This window comes from Dasypus novemcinctus, chromosome 13 (assembly GCF_030445035.2).
Source record: "Dasypus novemcinctus isolate mDasNov1 chromosome 13, mDasNov1.1.hap2, whole genome shotgun sequence".
NCBI classification, from domain to species: Eukaryota; Metazoa; Chordata; class Mammalia; order Cingulata; family Dasypodidae; genus Dasypus; species Dasypus novemcinctus.
This window is the reverse complement of record NC_080685.1, coordinates 48,305,299-48,332,117: the sequence shown is the minus strand read 5'-3', so window position 1 is coordinate 48,332,117 and position 26,819 is coordinate 48,305,299. Positions and strand designations below refer to the sequence as shown.

Below are 26,819 nucleotides of genomic sequence, written 5' to 3'. Positions count from 1 at the left end.
TACCATCATGTTCTTTTGCTTAATGAACCAAAGTTCACTTCCCTATAACTTCTATTCCTTAGTTCTAGCCTTGCATACTGAAGCAATATAGAATAAGGACATTCTCTTCAACATTAAAATTCTCATGTTTGAAGATATTTAGCATATTGCCTCTGCAACTCAATTCCTCTAGATTTTAGGCCTTAGTTTATACCTGCCCATATATGATATATTTTGCAGATCAGCAAGTCATGCTGGTAACTCTCTTTTGGATCCAATATTTATTGATTCTTTTAGAAAGTGAAAACATTATTCTTATTGTGCAGAGTATCAGATGTTTCTTACCTCCCCTTAGTGGAAAAAAATATACATTTTTAATTTTGGCTGTGATATATGGTTAATTCTGTATATTCTTTTAGGCCTTTACAATTGTCATTTAGAATCCCCAAGACTATAAAAATGCACCCATCCCCAGTCTTTGAATTTTCTTAATTAGGATCTTTCTAGATTTAGAAATTTTCTATGTGTGCTATAAGTTTCTAGCATCTATATTGGTACTGGACTGAACTAGGATAACTCAGTAACCCTGGAGACTTAAGACCAGTCCTGGAGTCCCAGGTATCCAAAATGGTTCATGGTATCCAAAATTGATTTAAACCATTACTGGGGTATTTAAGCAATAATATAATTTGTATTTTATGATTGTTTGGTGACAAGAACTGGTATTTTAGGACATACTGTGTTTCTGAAAATCTCAGACACCATTGATTATAAGATGCACCTTTGTTTATGAATCATTAAGAAAGAAAAAGATGGTTCCAATTAAACTATGACACATTGTGTATTATAAGATACTTCACAATTTTGCAGATGTTAAAATGTGGGGAAATTGTATATTTTAAAATCAATGGATTATAATGAGATATAAAGATGGCCTATCAAAATTCTAGCTATTTCTCTTGAAATGTACTATTTTATTAAGTCCTAAGTGTTTTGATGCCATTAGCATTCAACATGGTCAACTGCTTTGACTCATTTTGGAGTCATTTTTAAGTCTTGGGGATCCTAAAGTAAAACTGAAGTAACTGGTTATTTCTGTGGGTATCTAGGAGACTACTACAGACCATAAGCATAAGATGAGCTTTAAAATTTGTTTACCTCTAACTTTGGTACATTTCTTTTGGCATCTCTAGTCTTTAGATCTAATGCCCTTTGAATATTTTGGGAATCTGCCTGAAATTGAATCAATTAAAGTACTCCCTAAGGTAGCAGTCAGTTTGGATCATGGACCCATTTGATAATCTGTTGAAAATTATAGACCTGTGTATCTGTATAAAATATTTACATACAATTTCTGGGGATTCTAATATTTGGTGAAGTCCAAACATACGTTTATCCAAGAACTCCAAGAGGAGCCTTGTCCTAAGCTTTGGAAGTCTTCTTAAAGCACAATTATCATGCAGAGAAGAAACTTTTAGTTAAAATAATTGAAAATAACTGAATAAAGTTGCATATGAAATGTCATAATGCTTTATAGTATTTTTCAATAGATTCTCTTTCCTTCAGTGTATATACATGATCCTTAACTTAAGTTGTTTACTTGATGAAGACCCTGAAAATCAAACCTTGAAAAAGGATTATGAAAAAACTTTAAAAAAATACCAGGGGCTTGTGGTAAAACAGGAACAGCTCTTAAGAGGTATGAATTCCTAAACAATGAGGAAGGCAACAAAGTGTTTGCTCTAAATACATTTATTTCATTCGATTTTTAAATCAAACCAGTAAATCTAATACCAAAATAACTTAAAGTTCTATAAATTTTAATGTACTAATTTTTCTTTCTTTGGCTTGGGTAATAATGTATTTTAAATTTCACTCCCATTATCTTTACCTTTTCACTAAAGGCCCCATACAACTGTTAAATGTATAAATACTTATTTACTCAGAGAGGATTTTTCAATCCAGTGTGTGACCTTTTCAATAATAAGAATCCTTTTGTCTTGCAAAACCTAATTTACTTGTCATATATAATATAGTGAATTATTTTGTTGCTTTTCTTGGAAATTGGTCTCCTCTTATTTAAGAGAAAACAGTTGCATGTTTCTGAGCTTTATTGAAAGATGTAAACCTTCAATATTATGGTTGCTAAGTCATTGCTAAGACATGAAATCTTATGATGGTTATTGGGAATGATGTGGAGCTTTGTGTACATTCAATTCCTGGTTTGTAGTTGGTTATTGATTCTTAATTCAGCTCATTGGTTATTTTTTTTTAACTTTGTACATGGAAATACTTGCTGATAACTCCCAAAATATTTTCCTCCCTGAGAATAATTGGTGATTTTAACTGTACTGTATTTTTTAAATATTAGAAGTTGAATAATTTGGTTCTGCCTATTAAAAGAAATGACAGGCTTTCAAAAATTAATTTTAAAATAAGCTAGAAAATTCTAAGTATTATCCATGTCAGCATGTAATATAAAATGCATCAGATCTCAAGAAATAGTTTTCATGTCAAAGATTCAAAGCCCTAAGTTGATTTTTTAACACTTTAAGTTCTCTTCCTAATTAAATATTTTATTTATGCAAATATTTTAGGCTTTCTTTTTTATGATTTATAATGAAATGCACATATTTAATGTGTACAATTTTGTAAGTTTGACATATGTAAATATCCATGAAACCATCACTATAATCAAGATGAAGAACACATCCATCATCCCTAAAAATTTCCTCTTGCCTTTTTGTAATCCCTCCTTTTTCCTGTCCCCTTCCCATCATCTCCAGCAACCAGTGATCTGCTTTCTGTCACTTTAGGTTAATTTGCAATTATAGAATTTTACATAAATGGAATCATATATGACTTTTTTCACTCAGCATAATTAGAGATTCATCTGTGTTCTTACATGTATCAATAATTTATCCCTTTTTATTATTTAATGGTATATCATTGACCTGTTCATGATCATTAGGGATGTTTTTAGTTTTTGGCAATTACAGATAAAGCTATTATGAACATTCACATACAAATCTTTGGATGGTCATTGCTTTCTTTTCTTTTGGCGAAATAACCTAGCAAGAGAATAACTGATTCATATGATAGATACATATTTAACTTTATAAAAAACTGCCAAATGGTTTTCTACACTGGTCATACCATTTTACATTCCCACTGTCAGTATATGAGTTTCATTTACTTCACATCCTTACCAACACTTGATTTAGCCAATCTTCCAATGGCTACAATTTTAGCCATTCTAAAAAGTATACAATAATATTAATTGTTGTTTGGATTTGCATTTCCTTAGTGATTAAAAATATTGGAGCATCTCTTCCAGTACTTATCTGCCATTTCCATATCTTTTTTTGTTGATGTATCAGAGTCTTTTCCACATTTTTTCTGGATTCTTTCCCATTGAGTTTTGAGAGTTCTTTATATATATATTTCAAATACAAGCCATTTATCAAATAGGTAATTTGCAAATGTTTTCTCCCAGTCTGTGACTTATCTTTGATTTCTTAACAGTATCTTTTGACAAACAATATTTTTGAAGTCTTATTTATTAATTTTGTCTTTCATGGATCATGCTTTTGTTATGTTATCTAAGAAATCCTTCCCTAAGTTAGAATTACGAAGAATTTATCCCATGTATGCTTCTAGAGTTTTATGGTTTCATATTTTACATTTAGGTCTGTAGTACATTTTTAGTTAATTTTTGTCTGTAGTATAAGGAATGAACCAAAATTACTCTATATTTAAATATATGGATACCCCATTATTTTAGTACTGTTGTTTACATCTTTGTCAAAATCATTTATTCATATGTATATGCCTACTTTGGACTTTCTCTTCTGTTCTGTGCACTTGTATATCTTGATGCCAATACCACAATATCTTACTGTAGCTTTATTTTTTTTTAATCTTGAAATCACATAGTGTTATCCCTCCAAATTTATTTTTTTTTAGAGTTATTTTGACTATTCTCCATCTCCCCCAAACACACTTTTCCCTGGTATTAACGTCTTGTATTAGTATGGTACATTTGTCAAAATTGATGAGACAGTATTGATCCATTATTAGTAACTAAAGTCCATAGTAGACATTCAGATTCACCTTTTATGAATACAGTTCTTTGGGTTTTGGCAAATGTGTAATGTCATGCTTCCAGTATTACAGTTTCACACAGAATAGCATCACTACCCTAAAAATGTCCATGCTTCACGTATTCATTCCTTTCCTCTACCTCACCTCACCCCATGGCAAACACTGTCTCTGTAGTTTTGCCTTTTTCACAATGTCGTATAGTTGGGCTCATACATATATAGCCTTTTCAGACTGTCTTCTTTCATTTTCTGATGTGGTCCTCTATGTTGTTTTGTAGCTTGATAGCTCATTTCTTTTTATCACTGAATAATATTCCATTATGTGGATATACCAGTTTGTTTACATTCACCTATTGAAGGTCATCTTTCTTGCTTCCAGCTTCTGGCAATAATAAATAAAACTTCAATAAACATTTGTGTGCAGGTTTTTGTGTGGACATAGTTTTCATTTCTTTTGGGTAGATAACAAAGAGCTCAGCTGCTGTATCATATGGTAAGCCTATGTTTAGCTTTGTAAGAAACTGCCAAACTGCTTTCCAAAATGGCTGTATAATTTGGATTCCCATTAGCAAAGAATGAGAGTTCCTATTGCTCCACCTCCTTGGAAGCATTTGATGGTGTCAGTATTTCAGGTTTTAGCCATTCTAATAGTAATGTTGTGGTATCTCATTATTGTTTAACTTGCATTTTCCTAATGAAATTCATGTTGAGCATTTTTTTCATATGCTTGTTGACCACTGGTAGAAGATATATAATGGTATTATCTTATGGTAGCAGATATTGAAGTATCTGTTCAGCCTTTGCCTATTTTTAAATTGAGTTGTTTGATAAGTTTTGGTGGGTTGTTTCTTTCAAGGAATTTGTCCATTTCATCTAAGTTATCAAATTTGTGGGGACAGAGTTCATAATATTTCTTTATTATCCTTTTAATATCCACCAAATCAGTATTATATAATAAATTATATAAATATTAATTTATAATATTAATAATTTTTGTCTTCCATATTTTTCATTGTCTTGGCTTCAATTTTCTTGACCTTTTCAAAGAACCAGATTCATGGATTTTATCTCTTTTCCTGTTTCTGCTCTAATTTTTATTATTTATTTTCTTCAGCCTACTTTGGATTTAATTTGCTCTTTTTCTATTTTTGTGAGGTAGAAACTTAGATTGTTGGTTTTAGATCTTTCTTTTTTTCTTATATATGCATTCAGTGCTATCAGTTTCCCTTCTAAGTACTGCTTTTGCTGTATCCCACAAGTGTTAATAATTTTTATTTTCATTTTCCTTTAGTTAAAAATATTCTTTAATTTCTCTCTCGACTTCTTTGACCTATGGGTTAATTAGAATTGTATATCTCCAAATATTTTGAGATTTTCTGTCTTTCTGTTATCGGTTTCTAGATTGATTCCACTATGGTCTGAGAGCAGATTTTGTATGTTTTCTGTTCTTTTACATTTGTTGACTTGTGTTTATGGCCCAGGATGTTAACTAACTTGGTGAAAGCTTTGTATAAGGTTGAGTAGAATGTGCATTCTGCTATTGTTGGATGACATGTTCCAAAAATGTCAGTTGCACCCAGTTGGTTGGTTGAGCTGCTCAGGTCACCTATATCCTTACTGATTTTCCGCCTGATGGATCTGTCAATTAGTGGTAAAGAGGTATTTAAATATCTGATTGTAATAGTGAATTTGTCAGTTTTTTCCTCACAAATATTAGGTGCATACACTTTACGGATTGTTATATCTTCTTGGAGAAATTGACCTTTTTGCCATTATGCAATACCTCTCTTTATCCCTAATCATTTTTCTTGCTTGGAAATCTGCTTTGTCTGAAAGTATTGTAGTTACTCCAGCTATCTTTTTGTTAGTGTTTGCATGGTTTATCATTCTCGGTCTTTTTCTTAAAGCAGGTACCGGGAATTGAACCCAGGACCTCATACATGGGAAGCAGATGCGCAACCACTTGAGCTATATCCACTCCCAATCCCTTTACTTTTAATCTATCTGTGTCTTTATTTTTAAAGTAAATTTCTGTTTGACAACATATTTGGCTCTTATTTTTTTATGCAATTTGACATTGTCTTTTAATTGGTATATTTAGACCATTTATATTTGAAGTGATTATTGATGTAGTTGGATTAATATCTACCATATTTGTGACTGTCTTCTATTCCTTATCCTTGTTCTTTGTGTTTTTGTTTTTTATTTTTTCCTTCCACCTTTTTTCTGCTCTCTATAGTTTCAAAGGAGCCTTTAATATGATTCTGTTTCTCTCTCTTAGCTTAACAACTATACTTCCTTTAAAAAAAATTAGTGATTTTCCTATAGTCTGCAATATATATTTACAGTTAATGTAAGTCCACTTTTAAATAACAAGATACCACTTTACATGTAGTGCAGGTACCTTATTACAGAGTAGTCCAAATTCTTCCCTCCTATCCCTTATACCAGTGCAGTCATTCTTTCACTTTTCCATAAGCTATAGTCATGCAATATAATTTTACTATTATAATTTTAAACAAACTTATATTACATCTGTTAAGAGATATAAAAATAAATATTTAACCTTCATTTATTTCTTGAATGATCTTCCTTTCTTTGTGTTGATTCAGGTTTCTTGCCTATATCATTTAACTTCTCCCTGGAGAACTTCTTTTGATATTTCTTGCAAGGCAGGTCTACTGGCAACAATGTCTCTTGATTTTTTGTTTTGTTTTGTTTTTTGGTCTGAGAAAGTCTTTATTCCCTTCACTTTTAGAGGGTAGTTTTCCTGGGTACAGAATCTTAGACTGATGGTTTTTTTTTCTTTCAACACTAAATAATTCTTGCTTGCTTGGTTTCTAAAGAGGAGTCTGATGTGATTCTTATCCTCTCTAGGTGAGATATTTTTCTCTCTGGCTTCTTTCAAGATCTTCATTCTCTGAAGTTTGTATATGGTATGCCTAGGTATTTATATTTTGATATGTATTCAGCTTGGTATTCTCTGAGATTTCTGCATCTTTGATTTAGTATCTGCCATTAATTTTTGAAAATTCCCAGCCATCATTACTTAAAATATTTCTTCTCTTCCTTTCTCTTTCTTCTTCCCTTGGTATTCCCATTGCATGTATATTATACCTTTTGTAATTTTCCTACAGGTCTTGGATATTCTGTTCCATCTTTTTTTCTCATTCCATTTCAATTTAGGAAGTTTCTATTGACATATCTTCAAGCACACTGATTCTTCCTGGACTGTGTCAGTCTATTGATGAGTCCTTAAAGGCATTATTTATTTCTGTTACAGTGTTTTTGGTTTGTAGGTTTTCTTTTTCTCAGAGGTTTTTTCTCTGCTTATATTACTCATCTGTTCTTGGAAACTTATAGCATATTAGAACTCTTAGCCTATTAGTGCTCTTAACATATTAATCATAGTTTTTTAACCCCCCAGTATGCTAACTCCAATATCTCTACCTTATCTGAGTCTGGTTCTGGTGCTTGTTCTGACTCTTCAGACTGTGTGTTTTGCTTTTTAGTATGTCTTGTAATTTTTTGTTGGAAGCGAGACATGATTTGTACTGGGTGAAAGAAACTGAGGTCAATGGACCTTATGTGAGGTTTTCTGTTTATCTGGCTAGGAGTTAAGCTGTGTTTACTATTTGTTGTAGCTGTTGGTATCAGAGGCTAAAATTCCCTCTGGGGTCCTTGTTTTGGTTATCCCCCTGTTGTGTCTGAGTCTTGCACTTCTTCCCATAATAATCCTGAGTTAATATATAGGAGCCCTACTGATGTTGTATTAAGATGTCATGGGAAGAGAAGTAGTCTGTAATCCTATGATTTAGTCTTAGGCTTTTAGTGAGCCTGTGCTGCTGTGCTATGAACTTCATATATGCTTCTCAGCCTTTTCTCCCTCTCATTTAGGTGAGAGAGGGGTTGGAGTTTGGCATTTACGTCCCCCACATCTTTAGGCTCTGGTAAAAAGCCAGGTTGGTTAGGTGAAGGTAAAAGAGTTTCCCCTAAGAACTGTCTTTTGTTAAGAAATACCAGTCTGAGTTTTTCAGTGTGGTTACTCACCCCCCTCCCCCGCCCCTTGCTGGAAACTCAAGCAGATTCTCCCCCATCTTCACTGTGAGAACCTGACCAGGTACTTGGAATTAAAATTCAGGAAAGTATAGGTATTCCCCTGGAACTGGGCCTCCAAAATCTTTAACTCTCCAGCTAGACTACACTAAGATTCCTATTATCAATTTATCCATTACCATTTAAGTGTTCCTACTTAAGTGTTCCTACTGGTACTGGCTCCAGCAGAGAATTTCTTTTCCTGGGCTGCTTCTTCAGTTAAGTTGTGGTTCCTTTTAAGTTGTGGTTCCTTTTATCTGACTTTTTCCTCTTTTCTGGGAAGTAGTTTGTTTTGTGACCCCACTTCTCTGATGGATCTAAGAAGAATTGTTTCAAGTTTGTTCAGCATTTATTTATTTATTTATTTTGGTTGGGGCTAGAGAACTGAATTCCAAGCTTCTTACATGCTAGACTGGAAACGGGTTTGTATGTTTAATTTTGGAATGTTTTTATTGCTATATTCCATTTTCACTTATTTTTTCTTCTCCAGTGTCTGAACTGCTGTTAATCTATTTAGTGTACAATCTCAGGCATTAAAGTTGTCATTGCTAGAAGTTTCATTCATGTCTTTTTTTTTAAAATATCCTCCATGTCTCTAACATTTTTAACATCTGGAATACAGATATAATTATTATTTTAATGTTCCTGTTTGAGATTTCTAATCTCTGTGTCTGATCTGTGTCAGTTTCAATCAATTGATTTTTGTCTTCCTTATTGGTTGTACTTTCCTGCTTTTTTACTTGACTGATAATCTTTGATTGGATGCCAGGCAATGTGAAATTTACGTTGTTGAAAGTTGGATTTTTTTTTTTTCCTGTCAATTTCTTGAGCGTTGTTCTGGGACACAGTTAAATTACTTGGAATCATTTAATCCATTTTGATCTTGCTAGTAAGATTTGTTAGTCTGGACATGAGCAGCGTTTAGTCTAGAGATAATTATTTCCCACTACTGAAGACCCTTTTGGTTATTCTATACATTGCCCTGTGAATTATGAATTGTCCAGTCTGGCTGGTGGAAACAGGCATTATTCCCAGTCCTAAGTAACCACGGTACACTAACTCTTCTAACTCTCTTACCCTTTTGTTCCAACCCCAGCCTTAGTTAGATTCCTAACACACATGTACCAATCAATACTTTGCTCAATACTCAGGAATTCTCTCTCTGCTGCTTTCTCTTCCCCAGTACTCTTTATCTCTAAACTCTAGACACAATGGCTTTCCTGAATTCTCAGTTTCATCTTCTCAACTCAGAGAGTCTGCCACGCTGTGCTTGGGTTCTCCATCCTTATTTCACAGCCTAGAAACTCTCAAGACAGTACTCGTGGCAAACGTTAGATCACTTCATTTGTTTCTTGTCTCTCAGGGATCACTGCCCTTCCTTGCCTGAGGTCTAAGGTTGTAAAAAGCCTTTGTTTTGTGTGTCTTTGCCTGTCTTTTTTGTTTATTTGTTTGCTTTGAGGGGATTGTGGGACAGGGGGTGTTTCAGGGAAGAGTTTAAAACCCAGTCCCTATTACTCTACTGCATTAGTTTCCTAGGGCTTCTGTAACAAATTAACACAAATGAGGGAGCTTAAAACAACAGAAATTTGTTCTCTCACAGTTCTGGAAATAGAAGTCTATAACCAAGATGAGAGCAAGACCATCCCCCTTTGAAAGCTTTAGGGAAGAATCCTTTGCCTCTTTCTAGCTTCTCTTGGCTCCCAGCAATCTTTGGTGTTCCTTGCCTTACAGCTGCATTTCTCCAATCTTTCTGCATCTTCACATAACCTCTTTTCTTCTATGTCTGTATATTTTCTTCTTTTCTTACAAGAACACTAGTCATTGGATTTAGGGCCTTCTCTTATCCAGTGTGATCCTCCTTAATTAATTATATCTGCAAAGACCCTATTTCCAAATAATGTCATATTCTGACGTTCTGGGTGGATATGAATTGTTGGACAACACTATTCAACCCACACCATCTATCTTGACTGCAAATAAGTCTATATGCTTTTTCAACCCAACTTTAAAACCTTTTAATAATGCCTTGCATGGAAGGTCAGCATGATGCAGAAATGTAAATATGTTAGTTTTTTATTCTGATGAGCTTGAATTTTAATTTAGCTCTGCCACTTACTAGCTGTATAGCTTAAGGCAAGTTATTTAATTTCTCCAAATCTAGGGTTCCCTATCTGTAAAGTGTTTATAATACTTCTGCCCTCATAAGATTGTTTATTTTAGAATTACTGTTTACATATCAGTTAGTATGGTAACTGGCATACAATAGGTACTTATTAAATATTAATTACCTTTCTATCCCAAATATTTGTGAAATACTAAATTTAATGTTTATCCATTTATGTATATACATATACATGTACTTTTTATTTTATTTTTGTAAGGTAGCCAGGTGGCTTACACGAATATATGAAATTAAAATAATGAGTAAAATCAAGGCCATCGGATAGGAAAAACATTATGTCGATTAAATAGCCTACATGATTTTAACAGGAACCTTTCAAATTTGACTCTGAAGCTTTCTATCAGTAAAGGCAAAATGGAAAACATCATCTGTTTCATAATTTTCATTATCAGAAGGGAACAATCATATGAGTTTCTTATGAGAAGTTAAGTATTTCTTTTATAAGTTTCTAAAAGAAATTTTACTTAGGATTAGTAGGCAGTGACTTCATTTTAATCTAGTGCAACAGTAGTTATACTGAATTTCATAGTCAGAATCAATTTGAATATGAAAAACAAGTTCTTAGTATCCTCAAATTTAGCTCTAGCTATATTTTGGATATATAAATATATTTTAACAGCAGCCCTTAGTTACTGCAGTTTTATAATACCTTACCTTGTTTTCTGTATGAATAAAAATTATTTTTCCCTTTGCCTGTATTATTATTTGCTGACTTTCTACCTTTGATCACCATTTGGTTACTATTAAGCTCTAAGCTCCAAGAGGGCTGGAATCATTGTCTTTCTTTGGTTGTGTCCTTTTCAGCGTCTCAAGAATATTATTTTATATATATTATATTTTGGAGTTTTTAGAACATATTTTATACTGTATACATGCATGTTTTCTAACAAACTAATTACTAACCTGTATTTTTAATTTTCAAAGTAATATATATTATCCTTGTTTTAACTATATTTGTTACCTTATGAGTAGAAATGACATTTTAAATTGCTGATTCAATGTACCAGTCACTTAACTCTCATTTATTTTTCTTTTTTAGTTGCTCTTTACTTGCTTCTGAATCTTGCTGAGGATACTCGTACAGAATTGAAGATGAGGAATAAGAACATAGTTCACATGCTGGTGAAGGCTCTTGATCGGGACAATTTCGAGCTGCTTATTCTAGTTGTGTCATTCTTGAAGAAGCTCAGCATTTTTATGGAGAATAAAAATGACATGGTAACTTATAAAGCTCCTTCTTGAAACAATCCATGCTATATAAAGCGAGTGTACTTTAATAATAAACACATTATTCCTCCTCTGATATCATTCTGACTGAAAATTTCACAATAGGAATACCTTACTTCAATGGCTTCATCAGAAAATGTATTCTATATTACTTAATATTCCAGATAATAGAAGGTTTCTGGGTAAAAATCTTTTCCTAACATATTATATTGAATAGATCTTGCCATATTATACATTGAATTTAGAGGGTAGTTTAAACTTAGAGTTGTATTTCAGGGTCATCCGACTTTACTAGTTTCCCCTAAACTATTTGCTTACTGCATTTCTGATATTAGACTTTAGAGTTATAGTTCAGCACAATCTCTTCTCCTTCCATTCCAATTGGTAGGCACAACCTATTGTGTTTCTCAAATATCTCCATAAGCCACCTCTTCTTTCCATTCCCAGTGCCACTGTATTACTTTATACCTTCTTCAGTCACACCCTCTTCTTTTTTGTTTGAATTTTTATCTTGATTATCCTTTGCCATCTTTCATTGTGTTGACACAATCAAAATAGTCTTTGACAAATATAAATTGAGTGTATATTATTTCCCCTTCTGGAAAATATATATCATACAGAAATGGTAAAAGTTAAAAGTTCTTAATGTCATCTATTTTATTACCATGTCATTAAAAAGTCTTTGTGGAAACAGTGTTATATTGAACAAAGCATGTATTAACCATACCTTGGTTTCAGCAATTATAAATTATACTTCAATTGGCATACTTACACATACACCTTGTCCATATTTTTAATTATTTTCTTAGTATAGATTCTTAGAAATGGGCATAGTGGATCATTGCCCTTAATTCTATTGAAGATTACTTTTTGAACTATATGCTACTACAAGTCATTGATTCTCCTTAAAACAGTCTAAATATATAGTGTTTCTGCCTAAACTTTATTATTCTTTCAAAATCAGATGAACTAGGAAGTAGCTTATGCTGTATTAAATTACATGGCATCCTCTTTGAAAACCTGACATTGATGTATCAGAATTTAATAAGTGCCTTGAACTCTGATACTTGAAGCATATGAAATTTTATTTTACCCACAGACATTTAGTATCATCTGTCATTTTCATTACTAGTACATAGTTATTGATGTTAACTGTATGCCTGATAGTGTTTTGAGATTGAATTTACAGATAGGGATTAATCAAAATTATATTTTCTGTTTTCATTATTCTTATATGTAAGAAGGCCTTAAGAAGTTAAGGTGTGGCAAAATTGTTGCTTCTCTTTGCTATAAATAAGTTGAAATATGTTGTTCCATAAATGTGTTTTGATCAACTTTGCCTTTAATAGATTCTTACAATTCATTTTGCCATTAATATGTATCTACTATTGTGTATGAGATTTGTATTTAAGTCATGCATTTCTTATGTGTTCATTTTATCAAAAATGATCTTTCAAGAATATTATCAAATTTATTTTCTGGTAAGATTATAGAGCTGGATGCAATATAAATTGTCTCATCAAACTTTGTTATTTATTGAGGAAGGGGAAACAGATTCAGAAAAATAATTATTCACCCAAGGTCAGAAGAATGATTTGAGTTGCCAGATTTTTATGTAGATGGTATGCATTTCATCCTTTACTGCAGAAGAAATGTAGTTTTTTTTATGGGCATCTTATAGAATCAGATTTTTAGAGCTTGACTGGATTTTACATGTATTTAGTAAATCTAGCCTCCTAGTTTTGCAGATGAAGTAACAGAGAATCAGAGAGGTTAAGTAACTCACCCAGGGAAACAGATCTCCAGGGACTCAACTTCATATTCTTTTTCTCTGTCTCCTGGCAATATTTTTTAAAAGTCTTCAGGTTTATGTTTTTTATTTTTTTATCTTTTTTAGCAAGATTAGCAATAAGTGATTTTTACATGTTGCCTTTCAGAAATAGTGAAAAAGAATTACTTAAAGGCTGCAGTCAATTTGCTGGTCAATTGTCATTTATTAACATTTATTAAAAATGCTAATTAAATATAAATTTCATTTTATAGAAATAGAATTGAGAGGGAATTGCATGTTGAGGCAATTACTAAATTTAGCTGTTGGGATTAGGCTTTTATCAACCACAAAGACATGACTAGAATGTTACGTTAAATGAATGAGAGTCCTATGTTTAACAGTCTGATGGACTGCATGGCACATATTTCACGTTCCATTCTTTGTGATGGAAAGACAAATTAATAACAAACTCTCCAGGTTATTTTATTAAGTTTTGCTGTAATAACCAGTGTGTACTGTTGCTTTACCCAAAAAAATATATTACTTAATATAATTAGTATCAGATGAAGCCTTTGGCAATTTTGTTTTTTTAAAAAAGTTATCTATTTGTAATGTATTATTTATATTGTTAATGAGTCAATAGTTCATTTTACTATAAATGAAATTTGCTTTTTAGCATTATTTATTTTAAGACATTTATTTTTAAAAATCTGTTAATGGTTAAAATTGAATTGTCATATTTTAGTGTAAAATTAACATACATAACAAAAAAAGCAAATATAAATCTATTAGAATATGATTTTAAGGAACAACAGAGAGGATTTATGTTGCTTGGATTACTTGTTTTCTTATTACTAAGTTTTGAGAGTTCTTTAAAGTCCTTTAACAGTTATGAGTTTTGCAAGTGTTGTCTCCTTGTCTGTGGCTTTTCTTTACCTTCTCTAACAAAGAACAGAAGTTTTTTAATGTTGAAGATTAGTATAGCAAAAAAATTTTTCTAAGAATTGTGTTCTGTGTGAACCCATTTACCTAACTCAAGGTTATAAAGAATTCCTCATTTTCTTCAAGTCATTTTATAGATTTTTTTTTTGGTTGTTTTGGTTTTTGGTTCTTTTTCTGTGATCCATCCTTTTTTCTTTTTTTTGCAATAAACAACAATTGTTAGAGAAGTTTTAGACTTACATTTATAGAAAACTTACACTGAAAATATAGGAAGCTCCCACACATACACACATAGTTTCCCCTATTATTAACATCTTACATTAGTGTGATACGTTTGTTACAGTTAATGAACCAATACTAAAGCATTACTACTAACCAAAGTTTACAGTTTACATTATGGTTTACATTTTGTATAGGCTTTGACAAGTGTATAATGTCATGTGTCCATCATTTTAGTATCATACAGAACAATTGCACTGCCCTAAATTTGCCAGTGTTCCACCTATTCGTCCCTCCCCCCTCCCTTTTGAATCCCTGACAACCACTATCTTTATATAAATGTTTACAAGTTCTTCCATTAACACAAGATAATAACTACAGTAACAGTAAATCTACTTTGGTCTGTGGTTATACTCCCTCCTTATATTTGTTCATTCCTCAATCTTGAGGGATTTGGGATGGTGTCCATTCTGACTGCTTCAGGCTGAGAGGGAACTTAGATATTATGGGACAGATGGAATTTTTTTGCTTGCAGTTGTACATACTCCTTGTTTTGGGGATGGGACTTGTCCTTCATCTTTGTTTTGTTGGTTGTCCAGGGCAGGCGCAAAGAACTGGAGAGTAAGAGTTGGCTGCAACTCTGGTGAAATTCAGGGCTCAACTGGCATATAAACAATCCGAAGATTTACGTCTCTGAGAGATATGTTTAATTTGGTATATTGAAAATTATAGGTTCAAAAAAAGGAGTAGAAGAATCATGAATAGGGGAATTATAAATGAGTATAACTATGTTATGTTGGGAAAATAGATTGTCATATATTGCCAAACGGCCTGCTAAAGGGGTGTTGATTTCTTGAGGCTGTGTGACTTGCTGCTTGCAAGAGCCCTCAAGAGCACTCTTGTTTAAGTCCTTGTCTTCTGTGGCACTTAGTGAAATCTGCCTGAAGCCTGCATGCTACATCAATGTGTCCTCCTGAATGACCTCCCGACTCACTCTGATATCTCTTAGTGATAAAAACTCTTTTTTATTTAATGTTTCCCCCTTTGATCAAGGTCTTTTTCCAAATGCAGCTCTAGTTAACGCTTGATAATAATCTCTTGGTGCCAGGAAGGCTCATCGCTGGAGTCATGTCTTGTGTTGGGGAGAAGGTAGTGTGTTTATTTGCCGTTTGGCTTAGAGAGGGGCTGCATTTGAGTAACAAGGAAGTTTTCAGGAGGTGACTCTTAGACATTGTTTATAATTAGACCAAGTTACATTTTTAGAGGAATGAGTTTCATAAGTACAAGTATGAAGATTGAGGGATTGACATATAGGCCTGTTTTCTTAGGCACAGCTTATATCGGCCAATGATTTTTGCCATTTTATTTAAGAAAGTAGCAGGGTTTTCCCATGATGGAAGTTTAATATTTTGTTAGCTACCGTGTGGACCTCTGTCTATTAAGAAAACATACCTATGGCAACAAGGAACTAAAACATTCTTATATGGGTTATGAATGTATTTGTGTTGTTATAGGTATATTTTCTTGGTCCATTCATTTTGAGTTAATTTTGTATATGGTTCAATGTCTGGTTAGTGGTTTATCAATTTTATTGATATTTTGAAAGAACCAGTTTTTGGTTTAAAGTTTGATTTTTGAAAGATATTTTTACTGAGTGCAGAATTCTACATGGACAGTATAGTTCACTATAGTTGATAAAAGTCATTCAATATTTTATGACATGGAGTTTTTGACAAAAAAATCTGATGTAATCTTTGTCCTGTGTATGAAATGAACCTTTATTCTCTGCTTATTTCCAGTATTGTATCTTTATCTTTGGTTTTCAGCAATTTAATTATGATATATCTAGGGGTGTGTATATATATTTTGTGTTTACTGTGGTTGAGGTTCTCTGAACTTGGATCTGTGGTTTAGTGTATTTTATTATTTTTGAAAAATACTCAGCCATAATCTCTTCAATTATTTCTTCTCTGCAATTCTTTATCTTTTCTGCTGGATTCCAATTATACATGTTAGTCCATTTGATGTTGTCTCACAGTTCTTAAGACACTGTGTTTTGTTGTTGTTGCTGTTGTTCAGTTCGAGTAATTTCTTTTGACCTACTATTAGGGTCACTTCTTTTGTAATAAGATATATCCAGTCTATTAATGGGCCTAGTGAAGGCTTTCTTCATCTCTATTGTCATGGTTTGTTTCTTGCTGTTGTTGTTTTTAGCATTTTCATTTAGTTCTTTCTTGTAGTATCCATTTCTCTGATGAAATTTCCTGTCTTGACATTCACGATGCCCATCTTTTCCAGTAAACCCTTTAACCTATTAATCATAGTTATTTTAAATCCCCTGACTGATAATTCCAACATATTGGTCATCTGAGTCTGGTTCTCTCGATCGTTTGTCTCTTGTCAGTGGGTTGTTTATCTTGCTCCTTAATATGTTTATAATTTTGGTTGAATGCCAGATACCATGTATACAACAGTAGAGTCTATTGTGTCTGTGTTTGGAGATGGGCTGACCTTTTCTTTTACTAGATTTTCATGTGGTGGATTGTTATTTTCTCAGGAATCTAGCTAGATTTGGTAACCCTCTCTGGACCATCAGCTGAAAATTTTTCTAGCATTACCTTGTCCTTTGGTAGGGATTGGTTTCCAGATGTTTTTTCTCAGTGTTCATGATGCCCATCAGGATCTTTATTCTCATTCTTAACTCTCCCCCAGCAGTATACTGCTATTGTTACTTGGCTCTTGCTAGTCTGGCTGAAGCATGTTGGTAGGGTGAGAAGGCATTTTTCATTGTTCTGATTCAGTCTCAATCTTAGGCTAGCTCTGTAACTCTGTCTCAGGGTAGGGCTGCATGAGTCATTCTACCCATGTTCCCAGGGGTAGAGGCTGCACTGCGTCTTCACCTGTACCTTAGGTGTGACAGGGTTTGCTACCCTTCCCCAAATGGCTTCCATTATTTGCTTGGTAGACGAGTTAGGAGAAAAAGATGAGGCTTTTTGTCTTTTCCCCAGTAGAAACTGTGCCCCTTTCCCAGGTCTACACCACTGAGGAAAATTTTCTTCTTTCTGGCATCCTGTCCCCAATCTTTCTTGTGAGCTTCTGACAAGGTCCATTGAAAAGAACCTTCAAGTGTGTGTAAACTCCCCTAGCATCTGCAAGTTAAAGGTTCTATTCTCTCAGGCTAGTCCACACTTGGCCTTTGGCAGTTTGTTTGAAATTTTAATGAAAACTTTAGCTGCAATCTTCTTTCATGCTTCTTTGTTAACCAGTTCTATTTTCCTCCAGCACTCTACCCATGTAAGCCAGTGCTCATGACTTGTCTCTCCTTTGGGGTGCCTGTTTTCCTAAATTTCAGGCTGTTTGCTTGCCCTGACACCTCAGCTCTCCGATAGGTTCAAGAAAAGTTATGATTTTCTAGATTATCTGGGCTTTTCTTGTGGTTAGGATGGGATCACATTTTTTTCCAGATTTTGACCTCCTAGGAAGTTTGACATTCTATCTATTTAGCTTTATCACAGTGCTTCTACATGAATACTTCCATAGCATCTTTTTTTAAAAACTTAATTTACTAAAGTATATTCCATAGCCACCGCATATACCCTCCTCCTTTCCCCAAACCTTAGTAACCTCTAATCCACTTTCTGACTCTGCACATTTGCTATTTTCATTCATTTGTTGATAGACAGTTGGGTTATTTCCATCTTTTGGTTATTGAGAATAATGCTCTTATGGACATTGGTGTAGAAATATCAGTTTGAGTACCTGTTTTCACTTTCTTTGGGTATATATCTAAAAGTGGAATTGCTGGGTCATATGGTAATCCTATATTTAACTTTTGAGGAGCCTCTATACTGCTTTCCACAGTGACTGTACCATTTCATGTTCCTACCAAAAATGCACTAGCGTTCCAATTTCTCTACATTCTCTCCAACACTTATATTCTGTTTTTTTGTTTTTGTTTTTGTTTTTGTTTTTAATAATAGCTGTCCTTGTGTAAATTGTGGTATCTGGTGGTTTTGATTTGCATTTCCCTAATGGCTAATAATGTTGAGCATCTTTTCATGTGAACATGGGCTGTTTGTATATCTTCTTTGGAAAGATTCAATTCCTTTGACCATTTTTTAACAGGATTTTTGTCTTTTTGTTGTTGATATAAAAGTTCTTTATATATTCTGGATATAATTCCTTTTCTAGTATATGATTTACAACTCTTTTCTCCCATTCAGTAGATTTTCTTTTCACTTTCTTGATAATGCCCTTTGATATACAGAAGTTTAAAATTTTGATAAAGTTGAATGTAGCTATTACTTCTTTTGTTTCTCATTCTTTTAGTGCCATATCTAAGAACTCCTTTCCAAATCCAAGGTCATAAAGATTTGCTCCTGTTTTATCTTTTAGCTCTTATATTTAGGTTAATGACCCATTTTGAGTTAACTTTTAATGTATGGTGTGAGGTAGGGGTCTAACTTCATTCTTTTACATGTGGATATCCAATTTTCTTCCCATTGCAAGTACTTAGCACCCTTGTCAAAAATCAATTGGCTATCAGTGGGTCTATTTCTGGACTTTCTGTTCTGTTCCATTGGTCTATATGACTCTCTCTATATCCCATTACCACAGTCTTTTGATTACTGTGGCTTTAGTAGTACAATTTAAACTTGGAAAGTGTGAGTACTCCAACTTTTTCCATAAAAATTTGAGGATTGCTTTTCCATTTATGTGGAAAAAGGCTGCTGGAATTTTAATAAGAATTCCTTTGAATTTGTAGATCACATTGGATATTATCGACATCCTAATAATATTAAGTTTTACAATCCATGAACATGGGGTGTCTTGCCATTTACTTAGGTCTTCGTTATTTCTTTCAGAAGTGTTTTGTAGTTTTCAGTATGCAAGTTTTTTATATCCTTGGTTAAATTTATTCCTTTTTATTCTTTCGTATGATGTCATAAATGGAATTGTCTTCTTAATTTCCTCTTCAGATTATTCATTGCTTGTGTATAGAAACACATGATTTTGGGGTGTTCATCTTGTACCCTGCCACTCTGCTGGAATTGTTTCTCTCCAGTAGTCACCTTTGGATTCCTTTGGATTTTTCTATATATAAAATCATATCATCTGGAAATCGAGATAATTTTCCTTTTTATTTCCAATTAGCATACTTTTTACTTCTTTTTCTTGCTTAATTGCTCTGGATGAGTTTCTAATACAATACTGAGCACCAGTAATGAAAGTGGACATCTGTGTTTTGTTCCTTATCATAAGGGGAAGGGTCTTTCACCAGAGTATGATGTTAGCTGGGGTGTTTTCATAAATGGCTTTAATCATGTTGAGAAAAGTTACCTTCTGTTCCTAGTTATCTGAGCATTTTTATCTGGAATGGGTGCTGAATTTTGTCAGATTGCTTTTCTGCATCAATTGAGATAATCACATGGTGCTTTTTCCTCTTTGTTCTATTTTTGTGTATTACATTGTTTTTCATATGTTGAACCACCCTTTCATTCCTTTGATAAATCTCACTTGGTTGTTATTCACTATGTATTATTCACTATAATCTTTTTAATATGCTATTGGATTGATTTGCTGTACGTGGTTAAAGATTTTTGCATCTATATTCATATGAAAAATTGGTCTGTAATTTTCTTGTGATTTCTTTGTCAGGCTTTATATATACATACACAAACATGCAAAATAAACTTTTTAAAGAGGTTTTTTTTTTTAAAAGAAAAGGCTGCTGATGAATTTGTCAGTGAATTTTTTTAAAAAGATTTATTTTATTTTATTTCTCTTCCCCTTCTCCCCGCTCCCCTTTGTCTGCTCTCTTGTGTCCATTCACTGTGTGTTTGTGTGTCTGCTTGCATTCTTGGCGGCACCAGGAATCTGTGCCTCTCTTTGTTGCATCATCTTGCTGCATCAGCTCTCCATGTGTGCGTCACCACTCCTGGGTGGACTGCACTTTTTTCATGCTGGGCGGTTCTCCTTGCAGGGCGCACTCCTTGTGCATGGGGCTCCGCTGCGTGGGGGACACACCCCTGCTTGACATGGTACTCCTTGCACACTTCAGCACTGCGTGTGGGCCAGCTCACCACATGGGCCGGGAGGCCCTGGATTTGAACCCTGGACCTCCTATATGGTAGGCAGACGCTCTGTCAGTTGAGCCACATCCACTTCCCTTAAAGAGGTTTTAGATTACAGAAAAGTTACATTGAAAGTATAAGGAATTTCCCATATATCCCACACCCTCTCCCTCCCATAATTCCTACTATTAATAACATCTTACAATAGAGTGGTACATTTGTTACAGTTGATGAATAAACAAGGTTTTTGAGAATTCTGTAGGAGCAGAAGCACCGGCAGCCTGGATGTAGATAAACAGAGTTGGGAAGGACAGAACCATTGGAGCAGATATCTGAACTGAAGACATCTCCTCTGGGCAAGACCTGAGGATGCTTGGAGGAAGTCCCCACTTCAATGCTTAGAGAGATTTGGACCTAGACCCTAGCATTCAGGAAGAGGCCTTGGGACATGTAGGGTGCCATTCCCACAGGCAGGAGGACAACCTCAATGGTTTACCCTCACACCTTGAAATTTAATGGAAATTGCCTTGATGAGTTCACACTTGTTTGGATCCTGTAAGCACAATTTGCCTCACAGAGTCTCCCTTTTAGAAGGGTAAAAGCCATCCCATGTCTCTCCTACCATCATATCTTAGAAATATATAAATTATATTCTAGGTTTCCCAGGTCCACAGATGGAGAGAAATTTTCCCTAGATGGGCCAAATTTCATTATTGATTTTTTTTAAAATGCATAGATCATACAAAATGTTACATTAAAAAATACAAGAGGATCCCATATACCCCCACTCTCCACCCCCACCCCCACTCCTCCCACATCACTAAACTATTTCTTCAGTGTGGCAATTCATTGTATTTGATGCATACATTTTGGAGCTCTGCTACCCAGCATGGATTATAGTTTACATTGTAGTTTACACTCTCTCCCAGTCCATTCAGTGGGTTATGGCAAGATATATAATGTCCAGCATCTGTCCCTGCAATATCATTGAGGACAACTCCAAGTCCTGAAAATGCCCCCGTATCACACCTCTTATTCCCTCTCCCAGCCCTCAGCAACTCCCGTGGCCACTGTCTCCACATTAATGGTATGATTTCTTCCATTGCTAGAGTCACAATAATTCTATAGTAATACCGGTAAGTCCACTCTAATCCATATTTTATTCCTCCATCCTGAGGACCCTGGATGGCAATGTCAGCCATGTGGGATCATTATTGATTTTGATGAGATTGAGTAGGTACTGAAGTGACTGAATGCTTTTAGAAAATTAGAATGGAGTAAATGTATTTTTCATGTGGGTAGAACATGTCTGTGGGATTCAGAGGGCAGACTTTGTTAGATTTGTGTTCCAGCCAAAGACATATCTTAACTTTAATTTGTGTTCCTGTGGATGTGAACCCACTTGACAGTGTATTATCAATTAAGGTGTTATTTCTTATTTAAGAATAAGGTCTTCTAAGATCTGTTCAACAGGCTAATTAGGATAATGCTTCCTCATAGAATGAATTAGGAAGTATTCTGTCCTATTGAATTATTGGGAAGATTTAAGGAGGATTGGTATTGATTCTTTTCTAAATGTTTGGTAAAATTTACCAGTGAAACCATCTGGTCCTGGACTTTTCTTTGGTGGAATGTTGATTATTCATTGAATCTTTATACTTCTTACTTAGTTTGTTGAGGTTTTCTAATTCTTCTTGAATCAATTTAGGAAATTTTTATATTTCTAGGAATTCTTTCATTTCATCTAGGTTACTAATTTTTTGTTGTATAGTTCATAGTATTCTCTTATAATCCTTTTTATTTCTGTAAGATCAGTAATGATAGCATACTTTTCATTTCTGGTTTTAGTTATTTGCATCTATTTTTTTTCTTTTTTGTCAACCTGGCATAAGGCTTGTCACTTTTACTGTTTTTCCCACCAAAGAAACCAACATTTTTGTTGCTATTCTCTTAATTATTTTACTATTCTCTATATCATTTATCTGCATTCTAATCTTATTTCTTTCCTTCTGTTAACTTTGCATTTCATTTGCTCTTCTTTTTCTAGTTCCTAATGATGTCAAATTAAGTTTTTTGAGATCTTTCTTCTTTTTTAATGTAGGTATGTTTAACCATAAATTTCCCTCTGAGCACTGCCTTCACTGCATTCCTTAAGGTTTGATATGTTGTGTCTTTTTCACTCATCTCTAAGTATTTTCTAATATTGTTTGTGGTTTCTCCTTTCACTAATATGGCAAAAGACCTACAGCATCTAAATTAATCTCATTTTCTCTATTCTTGCCTCCTCCTAATCCATTCTCTTTATTGTCATTATAATGGTAATTTCTAGAGTTCTTTGGATGCCGTATTTTCTGCCTCACCTTTTACTCATACAAAGGTTATGTAGAACCCTGTTTATTTAGCCTAGACTACTCTTTCCCCACCTCTTCAGCTGACTTCAGATAACTTCTAGGCATCTACAAGATTATATCTTTCCTCAGAGCAGTCTTCTTTGACAAATCCCCCTACTTATATTTTGGGAAGCCCTCCTCTTGTATGTTCTCAAGATACCATTCTTTTTTCCCATATAATAGTTATAATTAACAATTGCAGAGTTGTTTCTTTACTGCATTTCATCCCCTTTAGAATATAACCTAGATGAAGGAAAGAACCTTTTCTTTCTTATTGACCAATATGTATCTTGTGCTTAGTCAAGAAACATTTTTTAATGAATAGATAAATAAATAAAACTGGGAAAAAAAGCTATCTGCTGTGTTCAATGGAGCTAATGATAGAATTGTAGTTTTATATAAATGTGACAAATATCAACTGGCCTCTGTGGAAATTGTTCTAGGAAATTTGATGAATGGTGGGCCTAGCCTACTTGGAAGACTAAAATAGAACAAAGGGAAAACGAAAATTAGAGTGTCTTTGGAGAGAGATTTGCACTCTTTAATGAAGACCTTTAGTATATGATTGCAGTGTGGGTGTGCAGTGTAGATAAAAGTCTGAAAGAAAAATCAGGTGTTGGTTGGTTTTTGTTTTTGTTGATGTTGTTTTAGTTTTAAGTTCATACCCTTGGCATGGAGTATAGGAGAAAAAATTAATATTGAGGGCTCAATTATTAATGTGACTTATGAAATCAGTAAATAGTGATAAAGGGTGGAAAGGGTGCTATAGATAAATGCTTTGGACTTCCAATTTAAGAAGTAGAATGATGGATGATGGCCTATGGTTAACAGTAAAAATATGGTAAAATTCTCTCATGAACTATAACAAATATACAGTACTAATTAACATGGTGTTAATAAAAGAGTGTTTTATGGAGAATATGCACCAAATGTAAGCTCTGAACTATAGTTAGCAGTAATATTTTGATGATGTCCTTTTATCATTTGTATCAAATGTTGCACAGCAATGCAAGGTGTTGGTGGTGGGGTGATATATGGGAATCACATATGTTATGCATGATTGTTTTGTAAATTCACAACTTTTCTAATTTAAAAAAAAAAAGGGTATGAAAGACGTCCTTACCTTAAAAAAAAATTATGCACTAAATCTCATGAATGTTATTAATAGAAAAATTTCTTATATTTTAAGCTCATTTTAATAAGCTTCATTACTTTATTCCCCAGGCTACAGGTTAAAAGCAATGCATTTTTTTCTCCATATATGATGATTATTATTATTTAATAGAGAAGTTGTAGGTTTACAGAAAAGTCATGTCGAAAAAGCAGTGTTTAAATGTAACCCCCCTATTGTTGATACTTTGCATTAGTAGATTGTAACTAAGGCATTTATTGACTAACATTTATTGTGTATTTGCTAGGTGTGAGTGATAATTACATAAATAGCTAATTTAATCCTATGAGGTAGGTATTAGGATTCCCTTCATTTTACATATGAGAAAAATGAAGTGAAGAGTTGATTAATTTGTCCAAGATCACCCAGTAGAAAGTCATAGAGTCAGGATTCAAGCACAGGTATCTTATGGGAGCCCATACTTGCAGGTATTAGTGGCAGCACCACGGATTGGAGATACGCTGATGTGTAAGGGGATGTCTCTGCTTTTATAGTCTAGAAGAAACAGGGAGCTAGCTGTAAAGGAAGCATGAGCTGGAAGGAGCAAAGTGAGTACTATAGACTGGAGAACCATAAGGAAGAGGGCTGAGGGTTACAGAGCACCATACTCTTTACAGTCATTGTCTAACTTACTTTTTACAGCCATTCTTCAAGTTTCTTCAAGATCACTCTTCAGATGAAGAAACTTGAGATTTTAAAGAGTTAAATACATTTCCCCAAATTGCACAATTAGTGAACAGTGGGCCTAGGATTCCAATCCAGGTTTGTCTTGACACCAAAGCTCCATTGCTTTCCCCAACACTTCACTACTCTAACATAGGAACTTACAAAAACATTTCAGAGTGAGTGCTCTGTCTAGAAGGAAACATCCATGAATACACTACAGCAGCCCTCAAGGGTTTTGTTGAATGTGTAAAATGGTTGGATGGAAAATGGTATAATGATGAATGTGTAAAACAGACTTCAATAAAAAAAAAAAGTAGAGTAAGATTATTTGTAAATCATGTAACAATGTAAAAAAATACATACTTATATAGGATATCTCTTTAGCCATCATTTTATAACTAAAAGATGTGAGATATGTCTGCTTTTATCATCAAATTTTTCTGTTACTACCTGCCTTAGTTTGCTGTGGCTGCTGTGATAAATGCTACACACTGGTTGGCTTAAATAACAAGGCTTTATTGTCCCATAGTTTGAGAGGCTAGGATTCCAAAATCGGGGCAACAGTCCATGCTTTCTTCTGGAGTTTATTGTTCTGGTATTAGCTTTCTGCTGTTTTGGGGGTTCATCTGTCATACCATGATCTGCTGCTTTCTCTGGCTTCTCTCCCTTCCAGCTTCTGGATGACTGCGACCACATTTCCTCTGCCTTTTAAGGACTTCAGTCATATGGTTTAAGGCCCACCAGATTTTAGCTTTATCTAAATCCTCAAAGATCCTTTTCACAAATGAGTCTACACCTTAACTAATAAAAACATGTTCATAAGTTCTATTTACAAGTGGGTTCAAATCCACAGGAACACGGACTGGAACATGTCTGGTATAGGCTACATGATTTAATCACCAACACACCCTTTAATGCAGGGCTTCCATGACCAAATAAGCCTGTCCTCTGTGATTTTTCTCACAGTAAACCAAGGTTTACTGTAACTATTTCATAATCTAGAGTAGTCAGCAAACTTTATCTCTTTAACAGGCAAGATAGCCAATAGTTTAGGCTTTGCAGGTCATACAGTCTTGGTTGCAGCTACTCAACTCTGCTCTTGTGGTATGAAAACCTCCATAGACAATACATAAATGAATGAGCATGTCTGTGTTCCAACAAAACTTTATGGAGACTAAAATATTGGATTTTATATAATTTTCACACCATGAAATTTTATTCTTCTTTTGGAGAATAGACTTACTTTCAAGGATTGCCCTTGGCTAGTGTGTGAAGTTAGGGACTGTCCCCATTATTCCTTACCTGATAAGGGAAGTTTACTGTGCCTAAACTGTTTGCATGACCAATGTGGTTTATACTGAACACATGCTTTCCTTCTGGGAGTCTGGAATTTTGGTATATGTTAGTCAGAGAGTGCCAAATTGACCAGTCCCCAATAAAACCCTTGGGCACTGAGTCTAATGAACACTGAGTCTAATGAGCTTCTCTTGTAGGCAACATTCCACACGTTGTCCCAGTTCAGTGCTGGAGGAAGTAAGCATGTCCTGTGTGATTCTGTGTGGACAGGAGTCTTGGAAGCTTGAACCCAGTTTCCTCTGGGCTTTGCCCTGTACTTTTCCCCTTGCTTATTTTGCTTTGTAGCCTTTCATTGTAATGAATCATAGCTGTTGAGTACAGCTCTATGCTGATTCCTATTAGTCTTCCTATCCCAAACCTGGGCATAGTCATGGGTACCCCCAACACATTGACCAAGCCAAAAACTTGATAGTCATTCCCAGCGCTTCCATCTTTACTTCTAACCCAAATGCTTTAACCGTATGTCCTAAATACCTCGAAAATTATTCTTTCTTCTTCAACCTCTTTGTCCTTTCTTTGACTCAGACTTTAATCCCATTTTACCTGCCCAAGGCCATATGCACCTAATAATCCGCCTTAGTCTCTACCTATTCCAGGATCTCCTATTCAGTGTCTCTCAATATTTATTTAAGTCTGACCACTGC

At 34.2% G+C, this 26,819-nt stretch overlaps 1 protein-coding gene across 5 annotated transcripts in view; it reads left to right on the top strand.

Moving 5' to 3' along the window:
• KIFAP3 (kinesin associated protein 3) overlaps positions 1-26,819 on the top strand; it is a 232,873-nt gene that overhangs the window by 97,599 nt on the left and 108,455 nt on the right. For all 5 annotated transcript variants that reach the window (XR_011645490.1, XM_058310103.2, XM_058310104.2 and 2 more), the window contains 2 exons: positions 1,580-1,678; positions 11,399-11,577. Coding sequence is in view for 4 of the 5 variants with exons in the window: in XM_058310103.2 (XP_058166086.1) it covers positions 1,580-1,678; positions 11,399-11,577 (278 nt within the window). In the remaining variant the exon portion in view is untranslated. The remainder of the gene's footprint in view (positions 1-1,579; positions 1,679-11,398; positions 11,578-26,819) is intronic.